This window comes from Mesoplodon bidens (assembly GCF_964165515.1).
Source record: "Mesoplodon bidens genome assembly, chromosome: 15".
NCBI lineage: Eukaryota > Metazoa > Chordata > Mammalia > Artiodactyla > Ziphiidae > Mesoplodon > Mesoplodon bidens.
Window position 1 is genome coordinate 25,677,910 of NC_138171.1, and position 12,631 is coordinate 25,690,540.

General features: G+C 57.1%; 1 protein-coding gene across 1 annotated transcript; it reads left to right on the forward strand.

Annotated features, from left to right (window-relative positions):
• Positions 1 to 1,775: 1,775 nt before the first annotated feature.
• LOC308628297 (uncharacterized protein) lies at positions 1,776 to 9,270 on the forward strand (the record flags this gene model as incomplete). The annotated part of the gene is made up of 11 exons (XM_081255128.1): positions 1,776 to 1,875; positions 3,370 to 3,709; positions 3,792 to 4,125; positions 6,658 to 6,794; positions 7,078 to 7,196; positions 7,323 to 7,402; positions 7,507 to 7,560; positions 8,092 to 8,204; positions 8,373 to 8,450; positions 8,967 to 9,058; positions 9,156 to 9,270. The coding sequence occupies 11 exons, from the start codon at positions 1,776 to 1,778 to the stop codon at positions 9,182 to 9,184; spliced, it is 1,476 nt and encodes a 491-aa protein (XP_081111254.1). The 3' UTR covers positions 9,185 to 9,270.
• Positions 9,271 to 12,631: the final 3,361 nt, after the last annotated feature.

Sequence of the window (12,631 nt, forward strand, 5' to 3'; positions counted from 1 at the left end):
GCATGCCGCGGAGCGGCTGGGCTCACGGGCTATGGCCGCTGGGCCTACGTGTCCGGAGCCTGTGCTCCACAACGGGAGAGGCCACAACAGTGAGAGGTCCGCGTATCGTAAGTAAGTAAGTACGTAAGTAAGTAAGTAAGTAAGTAAAGTAAGTAAGTAAGTAAGTAAGCAACGGGAGAGGCTACAACAGTGAGAGGCCTGTGTATCGTAAGTAAGTAAAGTAAGTAAGTAAGCAAGTAAGTAAGTAAGTAAGTAAGCAACGGGAGAGACTACAACAGTGAGAGGCCCGTGTATCGTAAGTATGTAAGTAAAGTAAGTAAGTAAAGAGAGTAAGTAAGTAAGTAAATAAATAAATAAAACCACCAGGGCTTCCCTGGTGGCACAGTGGTTAAGAATCCACCTGTCAATGCAAGGGACATGGGTTCAAGCCCTGGTTCCTAGTCTGGGAAGATCCCACATGCTGAGGAGCAACTAAGCCCTGCGCCACAACTACTGAGCCTGTGCTCTATAGCCTGCGAGCCACAACTACTGAGCCCGTGGGCCACAACTACTGAAGCCCACGCACCTAGAGCCCATGCTCCCAACAAGAGAGGCCAACGCAATGAAAAGCCTGCACACCACAACGAAGAGTAGCCCCTGTCACTGCAACCAGACACAAGCCTGCGTGCATCAATGAAGACCCAACACAGCCAAAAATTTAAAAAAATAATAAAATAAATAACTTTATTAATGAATAAACAAATAAATAAACCCCCAAAACTGCAATGTTAGCTGTACACTGGACATAAGTTCTACACAAATGGCAAAAAGTATCACTTTCTTGGGTGATATTTTGGATGCTTCTATCAGCTGCTGCATAATAAAGAACATCAACAAAACTTCTGTTCCCATCACAAGGCCCCAAATGCATAATCTGTTCATTTTTTCAGAAGAGGCCAGCCTCTGCCTCTTGTACAGTAAGCCCCTTGAAAGTTGGGGCCCGTGACTGTCTCAGTAACTGCTATATCCCCAGTGCCAAGTCGAGTACACACTTGCTTCTTTTTTTTGTTTGTTTTTTTTTGCGGTATGCAGGCCTCTCACTGTTGTGGCCTCTCCCGTTGCGGAGCACAGGCTCCGGACGCACAGGCTCAGTGGCCATGGCTCACGGTCCCAGCCACTCCGCGGCATGTGGGATCTTCCCAGACCGGGGCACGAACCCGTGTCCCCTGCATCGGCAGGCGGACTCTCAACCACTGCGCCACCAGGGAAGCCCCACACTTGCTTCTTATTTAATTTTTTTAAATTTGTTTAAGTCAACTCTTAGGCATTTCTTAGTGGATTATACAGAATGATCGAATTTTCCTAATCATGCGACTATTAAGTTAAAAAACAACCTGGATGGGAAATTAGAACCAGAACTTTTCAACTCTGATTTAAATCCAAATCAAACTACCAAATGTAAGACAGATAGCTAGTGGGAAGCCGCCGCAGAGCACAGGGAGATCAGCTCCGTGCTTTGTGACCACCGAAGTATTGTAGTTCCTGGTCGTGGAGTTGGGAGGGGGTGGTCAGAGAAGGAAGGAAAATCACTTGGACTCATTGTGACCTCAGTTCTCAACACCTGCTGTGCTTTCGCAGCCTCTACCCTGATGAAAGCGCCCCAGACCCATCCTCTCTCCTGGGACAGGGTCAAGGGCAGTGATTTTGACATCCAGGGGTCTGGCCTCAGCCACTCAGCCCAACCAATTTGATTCCTTCCCCAAACCACTTCGGATTATCTCATGTGCTCTGGCCAAATGTGCGGCCCCTTCCCTCTCAACGCTGAAGAGAAAGCTCTTAATCATGGACTTCCAGACACCCTGAAGACCTCTGTGTGCTTAGCCTTCAAGGGCCCAGGTAGCCCACGAAGGGATCCTACTTTCAGGGGATTACAAACGTGGACCTGAGTTTGGGACTCAGTTCTGAGGCTGACTCACTGTGCACTGAGCAAGTCCTAATCTCTCTCTGGGCTCAGTTACTTCCTCCGAAAGGTGGTCGTCCTCACACAAAGGAAATAGTCCACGTCTTGTCTCTGCAGGGTCTCTTTATTCTCTTTAGGACCATTCTGCTTGCAAGTTGAAGACCCATTCCGGTGAGCTTAAGCTAAAATACGGACTTTTATCACAAGGATCTTGTATGTCTTATGGATACCAAGGCAAGGGTGAAATCAGGTTTCAGGAAAAGACTGGAATCAGGGCCTGACTGCCGGCCTGTGGGGGATCCAAGATGTTCACTGGCTCTGCGTTCTGGTTATATTCTTCTCTAGACTGGCTTCAGCCTGTGCACATTCCTACAGGAAACATAGTCTCCTACAGCTCCTAAATGACAGACCCAGGGAAGGGGCTGATAGGACCAGCTTGGGCCAATTGCTTATGCCAGGAGGTGTGGCCACATTGAGGAACGTGGTTACCCTGATTGTAACCATGTGGATGGTAGGAAAGGGTCAGTTCTCACAAAGCAGCAGGGGAGATGCTATGGGTAGTACAGCCTCCAGCCTGATGCAGGTGATGTGGTGTTGACACTGACAAAAGTGTCTCTTCAGCAGAAGCTGTGCCTGTGGTTTTAGTGCACTGGGACCTTCACCCCTGATGCATCTGCCCCCAAAGGGGGCATTCTGATGTTGGTCTCCAGTGGAATGCAGGCTGCAGGTTTGGCAGGGCTGGAGGGGGTAGGGTCCGGAGCTGGCTTTGGGACCCAGGAGAGAGAGAAGCAGCTGGGTCCCGCCCACAGAAAGCGTGCAGGGCCTCTTGTGGGTGAATTAGGGAGGTGAACCTCGAATTGAAGACCACAAGTGGCAATACGGCCAGAGCAGGGGTGAGGGTGGAAGTCACTAAGAAGCCCTAGAGGCGAAGACCGAGGCTGGGGGTCTGGACCTGTACATGCCAGTAATAAGTTTGGCCGTTTCCCTGTGCAGAGCGGAGAACCAGTGTGAGCTTATGAGCGGGAGCGTGAACTGCCCTACAGATCAGTGGTTTGGAAGAAGCCTTTGGTTGCAGTGTGGGCAAGAGGATGGGACAGGGTCATTTGGGAGACAAGTGACTGAGGTGCCTTGAGGGTTACCAAGCAGAGTGGGTTAGGAGTGAGGGGTCAGAAGACCAGGGACCCCAGCCTCTCCTCCTGGGTGCTCTCACAGGCAGAACGTGAGTCTAAGCCTCAAACTATGCTGACCATGACACCTTCACACTTCTTCCCCAAGGTGGTGGCTTTTTGCCTGGGACCTTCCCTCAGCTTAAGAAGGACCTGTGAGTGCTGGAGACTCTTGGAGCTGCCTGGCCTCTGCTGGAAGCAGGCCCCTCCTCCTAGCGTGGCCAAGCCTGCGTTTGCCCAAGCTCTCTTCCATTGGGCCTGCAGAGCCGTCAGGATCTGACCCGGGCCTGGAGCTGGAGGGGAGAGGAGCGGCCTCCCTCCACTGTGGCAGGGTGCCCCCCACCCCCCGCCAGCCCGGAAGAGGGGTTCTGACTCTTGGGTCACAAGAAAGGAGGAAGCAAAAACAGCCTTGGCTCCAGGCCATGGCTGTGGCTCTGCCTTCAATACGCCTGTTCTCCCCTGTCTCGCTCAGGGCCTCAGTTTCCCCCACCGCAGCTCTACGCCCCGATACCTCAGACAGGGAGGGCTACAGGAGCCAGGGTTGCTATGCGCTCTTTATTGGTATAGGCTGGGGTCCGGAGGTCCGGTCCACGCACTCAGTGCCGTGGGCGAGGGCAGCGGCGCCGCTTGCTCGGTTGCTCCTAGGCAGCTTCGGCGTAGCCGCCAGCCTTGCTCTCGCTCAGCAGACGGGCGTTGAGCCTCTGCCAGCCAAGCGCGGCCTTGGCCCCGCCCCCCGCGCCGGGCCCGCCCCCGGGCCCACCCGCCACGAGGCGCCCCTCCTCCTGCAGCCTTGCGTCCAGCAGCAGCAGCTTGACTAGGATCGTCTTCGTTTCGTGCCCACGCGCGCCCTCGCGCCGCTCAGCGCCGTCGCCCGCACCTTGCAACGTGGGCGCCGCCACCTGGCAGCCCACGGGGCCGCCCGCCGCGTCCTCACCCGGCCGCCCGGGCCGCGCGCCGGGGCCCACCGTCGCCTCGGCTAGCTGCTGCCGCTCGTCCAGGAGGAAAAGCAGCACGATCTTGGTCTGGGGGTGGGGGTGGGGGTGGGGCAGGGGCGTGAGGGGAAAGAGCGCGCCCCACCTTCCTATCGGGGACCCTCACCCAGCCGGGTTCTATCTCCCAGGACCCTGCCCCCTCTACGTTTCCGGGACTCCTGCCATCCTCCCAGCTCGGGCAGGGGGAGCTGGGGGAGGCAGGCACCCTGCCCTCCTCGCCCAGGATCCTGCCTCCCCTCTGGAAACCCTCACCCCCGCCCCCACCAGGCTGACCTCCTGAGACCTCACTCCGGTTATGTTTATGAAATCCGCTGCCTGCCCTCCCAGCCTCGATGCTGAGACCCTCACCCACCCCGGCCCCGGTCCAGGGCCTCTGCCCACTTGAGGAGGGGGAATGGGAAGGGGGCATAAGGGAACTCCCTGTGCCCAGAGTCCCAGTGGCACCAGCTAGGGCTGATTTGCCATGCCAGGACCTCCACCCATCTGTCCACCGTTGGGAGAATCCCCTCGTGCTCCCCCTCCTCGTCCCAGCATCCCCTCCTGTCCACCTGTCCAGGTCCCCTGAACTCCATCTGCCCCTTTCCCCCCTGGGACTCACACTCGGCTTCTTCCACTTGAGGTGGTTGAAGAACTGCTGTTTCCGCCAGGCCTTGTCCATGTCAGGTGGCCTCTCCTTGCGGGCCTGCTTGGGCACTTTGGTCCTCTTGTGGGAACTGTTGTTTCCCATGGCAGGGCTGGTTAGCACTAGGGGGCCCGGCCCACGCTGCCTCTGCCCTGCCCCGGCTTTGTCCCAGGGAGGCCACATTGTGACCTCATGGGTCGACCTTACCAGCTCCAGGCTCCGAGCTGCTCCTCCCAGTACACACGGGCCAATCTCGGCTCCATTTACTCTGTCTGTGACTTCTGGCCTTGGTTTCTCAGCTGTAAAACTGGGCTAATGATGATAAGTGAGGCGATGCTTGTAAGGTGCTTAGTGGTGAGGAGAGGAGTTTCTGGGACCTGGGTTTGAATTCTGCCTCTGCTGCTAACTAGTTGTGTGACCTTGGCCAAGGTAATCAACTTCTGTAGGCCTCAGTCTTTTCATATGCAAAACGGGGTCAATTATGTTTCCTGTAAATGATTAGGAGGATTAAATGAAACTCTGCTTTGAAACAGGGCCTGACACAGAATGGGTGCTTGTGTCAGCCAGGTTCTTTGGTTGTAAACAACAGAAACTGATCAGTCATCTTAAGCACCAGCAAGGGAATTGATAGGGAGGATTTCAGGAAGCTCAGAGGACGGCCAGGAAGTCTAGAGATGAGGCCTGGAGAAGCCACTGGCCTGTCTGGGAATGAGAGGTCCCCAACCCCCTTCTGTCCCGGCCCATGATGGCTGAATTGAGGCAGGTTATGGGCAGAAGATGAAGCCCTTGATGTAGGTGCCTCTGGAGCCCCTTGTGGAGGGGTGCACTGCAGCTCCCCAGGACTCCCACCCGGTAATGTGTGTGTAGGTGGAGTGGGCAGGTTTCTTGTTAGAATTCTGCTTGACCATGAAAACAATGGCAGTTCTTTATTGAGAACTTATGTGCCAGGTACTAGGCTGAGCCCTATTAAGGAGATAACTCACTGGAGCCTCTCAACAGCTCAGCGAGATGGCTATTACCATCCCTGTTTTATAGGTGAGGAAACTGAGGCACAAGGAGATGAAGGTAGCTGGGGAGTCTCTGAGCGTTCCAGGTGGGCAGCACAGGGCCTGGCACATGGTGGTCCTCCCTGTCTCTGCCTGCCTTGGCAAGGGCTGGGGGAAAATGGCGGTGTAGATGGGGATCAGTGCTGGGATGTGTGTGTGAGGCCAGCGACCTGCTGTCTTGTATCTGCAGCTCCTAGTAAGAGGTGCTCAGTAGGGCTTCCCTCGTAGCGCAGTGGTTGAGAGTCTGCCTGCCGATGCAGGGGACATGGGTCCCACATGCCGCGGAGCGGCTGGGCCCTTGAGCCATGGCCGCTGAGCCTGTGCGTCCGGAGCCTGTGCTCCGCAATGGGAGAGGCCACAACAGTGAGAGGCCCGCGTACCGCAAAAAAAAAAAACAAAGAGGTGCTCAGTCAATGTGTGTTGCATGGGTGAGTGAATGAATGAATGGATGAATGAATGAATACTAAGCCTGTGAGTTTGGGGCCAGCTGGTGATATGGCGCCATATCACACTGTCATTTTGCCTCGTGGGTCAAAATTGCCCTGCCCCACCCCACCCAGCCCAGTCTAGCTGTGCCGGCGGCCTCACTGGCTGAAGGTGGGAGCCCCAACAGGGAAAGGGCCTTGAGGGCCAGAGAATGGCAGATGCTTCTCTGTGAGCTGGCCTCATACCTCCCAGTAAGAGAGGCCAGGCCCAGACAAGGAGGGGGTCCGGGGTGTGCTCCCCACTGAGTCCCAGTGCCTTTCTGCTTATGCCAGGTCTGCATGTCCTCTGCTCTTTAGGCTGCCACTGTTGCTCTGATGAGCAGGGGGTGGGGTGCAGGGGGCAGCTCCCCATTCAGAAATGTATGCTTGGAGCCAGGAGATGCTGACCATGCCCCCTCTGCCCCCAGGAGTATGAGCGGGCCTCCAAGGTGGACCAGTTTGTGACACGCTTCCTATTGCGGGAGACGGTGAGCCAGCTCCAAGCCCTGCAGAGCTCGCTGGAGGGGGCGTCAGATACCCTGGAGGCCCAGGCCCATGGCCCACGGTGTGTGAGGAGCTCTGCCCACCTGCGGGTCCGGTTCATGAATGCCCCTTATCTCCATGTGTCAAGGCCCTCAGCTTTTATCATGTTCCATGTTCTAGCATCCTGGAGCCCACATTCTTGTTCTTAGGCAGGGAGGCCAAGAGGGGTGAGCAGGGGTGGCTGGCTTTGAGGCTGGGCCTCAGTGTCCCAGGAAGCCTGTCTTACCCACCCAGGCCCGTGCTGGGGCCCCGGTGCCTGGCCCCGTGAGTCTGGGAGCAGCGGGCTGACCCTCCACTCCCCTCAGGTCAGATGAAGAGAGGGTGGAGGTGCAGAGCAGGCCCCGAGGCAGCCGGCGGGCAGGGCGCAGGGCCCTGCGGAGTGTCAGTCGGTCACTCACCTGGTCTCCTGGCTCCTCTGACACAGGTGGGTGTGCCTGCGGTGGGATGGGAGGGCACGGCATCCCCCAGGGCCCCAGTGTTTGCTCCTCCACTTTCCCTCAATTCATCCCAAGAAGCCCCCAGCCTGAGGGGGCCCGTGCCTGACCCCCAGGGCAGAGCTCAGAGGCTGAGATGCACTGGCGGCTCCAGATCAACCGTCTCCAGGAGCTCATCGACCAGCTGGAGTGCAAGGTGAGTGGCCGTGTGGCCAGTGCCCCGTGTCTGTGGACCTTTTGGGAATCCACCCAAGCCAGGCACACGCCAGGGACCTGGCCCACGCTCTGCATCCCTCACAGGCCCCCCGGCTGGAACCCCTGCACAAAGAGGAGTTTACCAAGGGGCCCAACTCGGTGAGTGTGTGAGAGGGGCAGGCGGCTGGGTGTGGGAGTCCGGGAGGAGATGATGAAGTGAGGAGGTTCATGGGGCCAGCTGCTCTCAGCCTCTGTCTTGTACATATGCCCCCTTCTCCAGGCTTGACCCAGCCCTTGTCCCCTGGGCCTGGCAGGCAGGTGCTGGGTTCTGGCCCTTGCTCTGTGACCCTGCAGAACTCTGTTCTTCCATGGGCATCAGTGTCCCTTGTCTACAGTTCTGAAAGCTGGGTCTGGAGCAGTGTGGACAGAGGCTAAAGGGGGCAGGAGGAAGTGGTGCCATACTGCAGGAGAGTGGGACAGTGGCTGGATCAAGGCAGCAACCTTGGTGATGGGAAGAGGAGGATGGAGTCAGGGAAGCTGGGGGCCAGGCTGGGGCAGGAGCCCGACCTCAGGGTTGGCTGGGTGTGGTGCAGGACAAGAAGGGCGGGGTCGTCCTGGAGGCCACAGCAGTCCCTCACCCCATGCCCTGCCCTACCCCACCCCAGCTGACCAGGCTGCCTCTCTTGCCAGCACATCCTCGTGGCCCAAAGGCAGGTGCAGGTGGCAGAGGAAGCCCTGCAGGACTTCCACCATGCCCTGTGCTGCTACGTGGACTTCACAGGGGCCCAGAGCCATTGCCTGCAGTGAGTCCTCAGCCAGGTGGTGGGCCGGCCAAGGTCGGGGTGGGGGGTGAGCACGAGGAATGCTGGGACTGAGCGTCCTGGGCCAGGGCTCTCGTTAGACACCCCTGGCTAGGTGGGCAGAGGTGGTGGCAGCCCAGGCCTGGCCTGGCCGTCTCTTTGGCCCTGCAGTGTGTCTGCCCAGAAGATGCTGGACAATGCCTCCTTCACCCTGTACGAGTTCTGGCAGGATGAGGCCTCCTGGAGAAGGTATGAGTGGTGGTCTAACAGCTAATGTTTATTGAGTATGTGCCCTGGAGTGAGTCAAGCCTGGGTTCAAATCATCCTCTCCTATTCACTGGCTGTGTGACCTCAGGAGAGTTACTTCTCTGAGCCCCAGTGGCCTCCTTTTCAAAATGGGAGTGATCATAGTTCCATCCTCTTATCACCCAAATGAGATGACATGTAAAGAACTGAACACAGTGCCAGGTACGAGGTAGGTGCACAATGAATACACACCTTTACCACTGTGCCACACCCTATGGCATAGGGCCTATGCCACACGCCTTGTGTGTTATTTCATGTAATCCTCCCGGTATCCCAGTGAAGTGGACACTATTGTCCCCATTTCACAGAGGAGAAAACTGAGGCTCAGAGCCACTATGAGGAAAGACTCAGACCTGAAACCAGGCAGCAGGACTGGGTGGGAGTGGGGAGCTTTTAACCATGTGGTCCCGATCCTTGGGGACCAGCTCCAGCCTTGGTCCACTCTGCGGCCCTCCCCAGGCACCAGCAGTCCGCCTGCAGTAAGGCCTTCCAGCGCATCCTCATTGACCACCTGCAGGCTCCAGACACCCTCACCACTGTGTTCTTCCCAGGTGGGCTTCAGCTCCCAACCCTCTCCACAGCCCTGGGAACTGGGGGGAAGGGCAGTGGGCACCTGATGGCCTCTGACTCCCCACCTCTGACCCTCAGCATCCTGGTGGATTATGAATAATAACTGAGCCTCACCTGCATAAGCCAAGGACCCTGGAGCCCTGCCTGCCTCCTTCTGGAGCGTCTGGACTGGTCAGCTCAGCTCAAGACCAAAAACGCTGCCACCTCCTATACCTGGGGCCTGGCTCTCAGAGGCCTCCCCTCCCAGAGCCAGCTGGTGGAGAATCTCTCAGCCCAGGGATCAGAGACTGGGCTGCTTGCTTTGTATTTCTTTCTTTAACAGTGTATTTTATTGCTCATAGCTTTGGCCTCTGAGGCACTCTGGCATCTGTCTAGCTCAGGAGGCCTGGATTCTGGTCCCCTCTGCCCCTGCCTTGCTGTGTGACCCAGGGCAGGTCCCTTCCCTCTCTGAGTGGGCCTTGGGCTGTCTTGGCTACCTAGTGGGTGCCTGCTTTCTTCTTGCTATCTTGGGGCCAGGCTTCTGCTTTTCCCCAACCAGCAACAGAACCAGGGCTGATGCTCAGGGACTGTCCATACCCCCGAACTCGACCCCCGAGGCTGGGCTGGATCAGTCTGCAGTCTGCAAGGACCTGGGTGTCCCCATCACCCTCCTGGGCTGGCAGGCTCCTGACTCTTTCAGCACCTGGGGCTGCACCAGAGCCCTCTGCAGGATCCTGGGTTGGTTTGCATGTCATTTGCATATCATCTGCATGCTCATGCCCACCCATACTAAGGGCACTATGGGAAGCCCCAAGGTGACCTTGCTAAGTAGCAATAATTTGGCTCCAGAGTCACCTGCTGCCCCCAGATACCTCTGAACCCCAGCCCAGGACCCCAGCACAGAGGCAATAAAGGCAATAGTCACCTCTGGCATCGGGTCCTCTCTCTCCCTTGGCAAGAAGGCCAGGCCTCCATTCCTGCTGATAGTGGGAACTTAATCACGGTCAATCCAGGTTTCCTCAATTCAGGACCCTCTCACCCCACAAACCCTGGTTCTAGGGTCGTTCCTGGGAAAGGAGAATGCGCATGGGCTCTGCCTTAATCCACCCCAAATCCTGGGGGTTCTAGCTTCACCCCCCCTTCCTTTGCCAACAGGGTGTGGCATGGAGCTGGGGACAGGCCACAGAGCCCTCTCAGGGTCCCAAATAGCATGGCCGATCCCTGTGAGAAGACCTGTCCCCAGACAGAACCTCCCACGCCCTTCCAGGCTGGATTTGTCACCACCCCTACCACCTGACAGAGCCATAGCGCTGTTCCAGGAGAGCAACGGCTGAGTCGTCCTGCCAGCTACTGGTGGAGCCTCCTGTGAGCCATCCTGGGGGAAGGGGCTTGGGCCGTGGAGGGAGGTGACCAACACGGAGGGAGGTGAGAGGTGGCTCCACAGGATGCGGGCTCTAAAGGGGAGGCACATGGCACCACAAGAGCAGAGGCTGGCCTCTGACCTCGTCTGGAGGGTGTTGGGGTCAGGAGATTTTAGGCAGAAGAAATGCATAGGTTCAGGCTCTGAGGGGGAGGAAAGCTCGCCTCAGACCTGAAGGAAGCCCAGAGGCGGGCTGAGGCCACGGCGGGGAGGCGGCAGGGCCGCACAGGCCCTTCGTCCTGAGGAAGCTGTGGTCGGTGTGAAGGGGTGACCGGCCAGTGGGCTGAGGGACATGTCACCAATGCGCTTGACTGCCCTGGTGGTGCCAGGTCGGGGCTGGGCCCTGAGGCATGGCCAGGAAGGCACCTCAGGGTCGATGTCCTAGTTGGGGAGCTTTCTCCCCAGTGACCCCTGTAGGAGTTCAGACTTGGCAGGGACAGACAGAACTGCTCCCACTGGCCTGGCCACCCAGGCCAGAGAACCAGCACGGGCGTCCCTGGGGGCTCCTTGGCCAGCACCACACCAGGCTGCACCATGCCACCCCACTTCCTAGACTCTTGGCAGTTCCTAAAAGTGCTGCCAGCACCTGAGTCTCTCAGGTCTGGGTGGCTGGAGGAGGTGTCAGTATGTCTTTGCTAGAGAAGAAGGCCATCCAGGGGGACATAATCCTGCTTTCTGTCCTGTGTTCTAATTCCTTCCATTCCGTTTCCTTTACGAAAACAGTACCAACAGCAAACCCTCAAAACTAAAAAACTTCCCATTGCCTTCTTTGAACAAAGATGCTGAAATTCTTAAGCTCAAGCTGACACATCTTTTTTTTTCTTTTTCTGCGGTACACGGGCCTCTCACTGTTGTGGCCTCTCCCGTTGTGGAGCACAGGCTCCGGACGCGCAGGCTTAGTGGCCATGGCTCACGGGCCCAGCCACTCCGCGGCATGTGGGATCTTCCTGGACCGGGGCACGAACCCATGTCCCCTGCATCGGCAGGCGGACTCTCAACCACTGTGCCACCAGGGAAGCCCAAGCTGACACCTCTTAAGTGGGTGCCACCCTTTGCCTGTCTCATCTCACCCTGCAATGGAGTTCTGAAAGTTAACACTTTTTTTTTTTTAAAAGATGGGCTGCATCTTCCCTTCCTTGCTGAAGGCTTGGAAGTGCCAGGAAGGGTCCTGCATGTGCAGGGGAGAGTGTCAGTCCTACAGGGTTGGGGAAGGCCTCTTGGAGATGGTGATGTTGGGTTTGAGCTGTGAAAGAATAGTGTAGCAGTCTCCAGACAGATGTGAGGGGCAGACAAGCAGGGAGAATGTTGCAGACAAAGGGAGCAGAAGGAGGAACTGCAGAGTGTAAGGGATTGGAGGTGAGTGGGGAGACCAGGCCAGAGGGAGTTTGAATGATGTCTTGCAGGTAACGGGGAGGCGGGGGGTTGCCAGACAGGGGAGTGCTGTGGGCGGGTGTGGAGCTGGACTGCAGACAGGAGCCTGGAGTTACAGCTACAGGGAGAACAAAGTTCTGAGCTGGGGCTATGGGGGTACTGAGGGACCCAGGCCTTTAGGTGTGTGTGTCTATCTCTTGCAAGCCCACATTCATTTCCATGCTGCCATCCCCCCAGGGCCCCAGGTCTTGGCCACCATCATCTCTGGCCTGAAAGACTATGGCAGCCTCTTCACTGGGCTTCCCTTCTCTACTCCAACCCTCAACAGTCCACTCCCCGTAAAGGAACAGAAAGAAGGGGTTTTCAAAACATCACCGTGGTGACCATACTCCTCTGGCTAAGACCCTTCAATGGCACCCCCCTACCTTTAGCACCAAGATCAAGTTTGATTTCTTGACTTGGCATTCAAGGCCCTTAGCAATCAATACCCACTCGCATTATGTGCAGCCTCATCCCCCTAAAACGCTCCAGCTGAGCTGGGCTATTTGCAACCTCAGTCCCTAGGTTTGCAACTCCCCTTTAGAACTTTGTTCCCTCACATCCTCTACCCCATCCACTCTAGAATTGCCTCCTTAGGACTTCCCTGGTGGCGCAGTGGTTAAAAATCTGCCTGCCAATGCTGGGGACACGGGTTCCAGCCCTGGTCAGGGAAGATCCCACGTGCCGCGGGGCAACTAAGCCCGTGCGCCATAACTACTGAGCCTGCGCTCTAGAACCTGCGAGC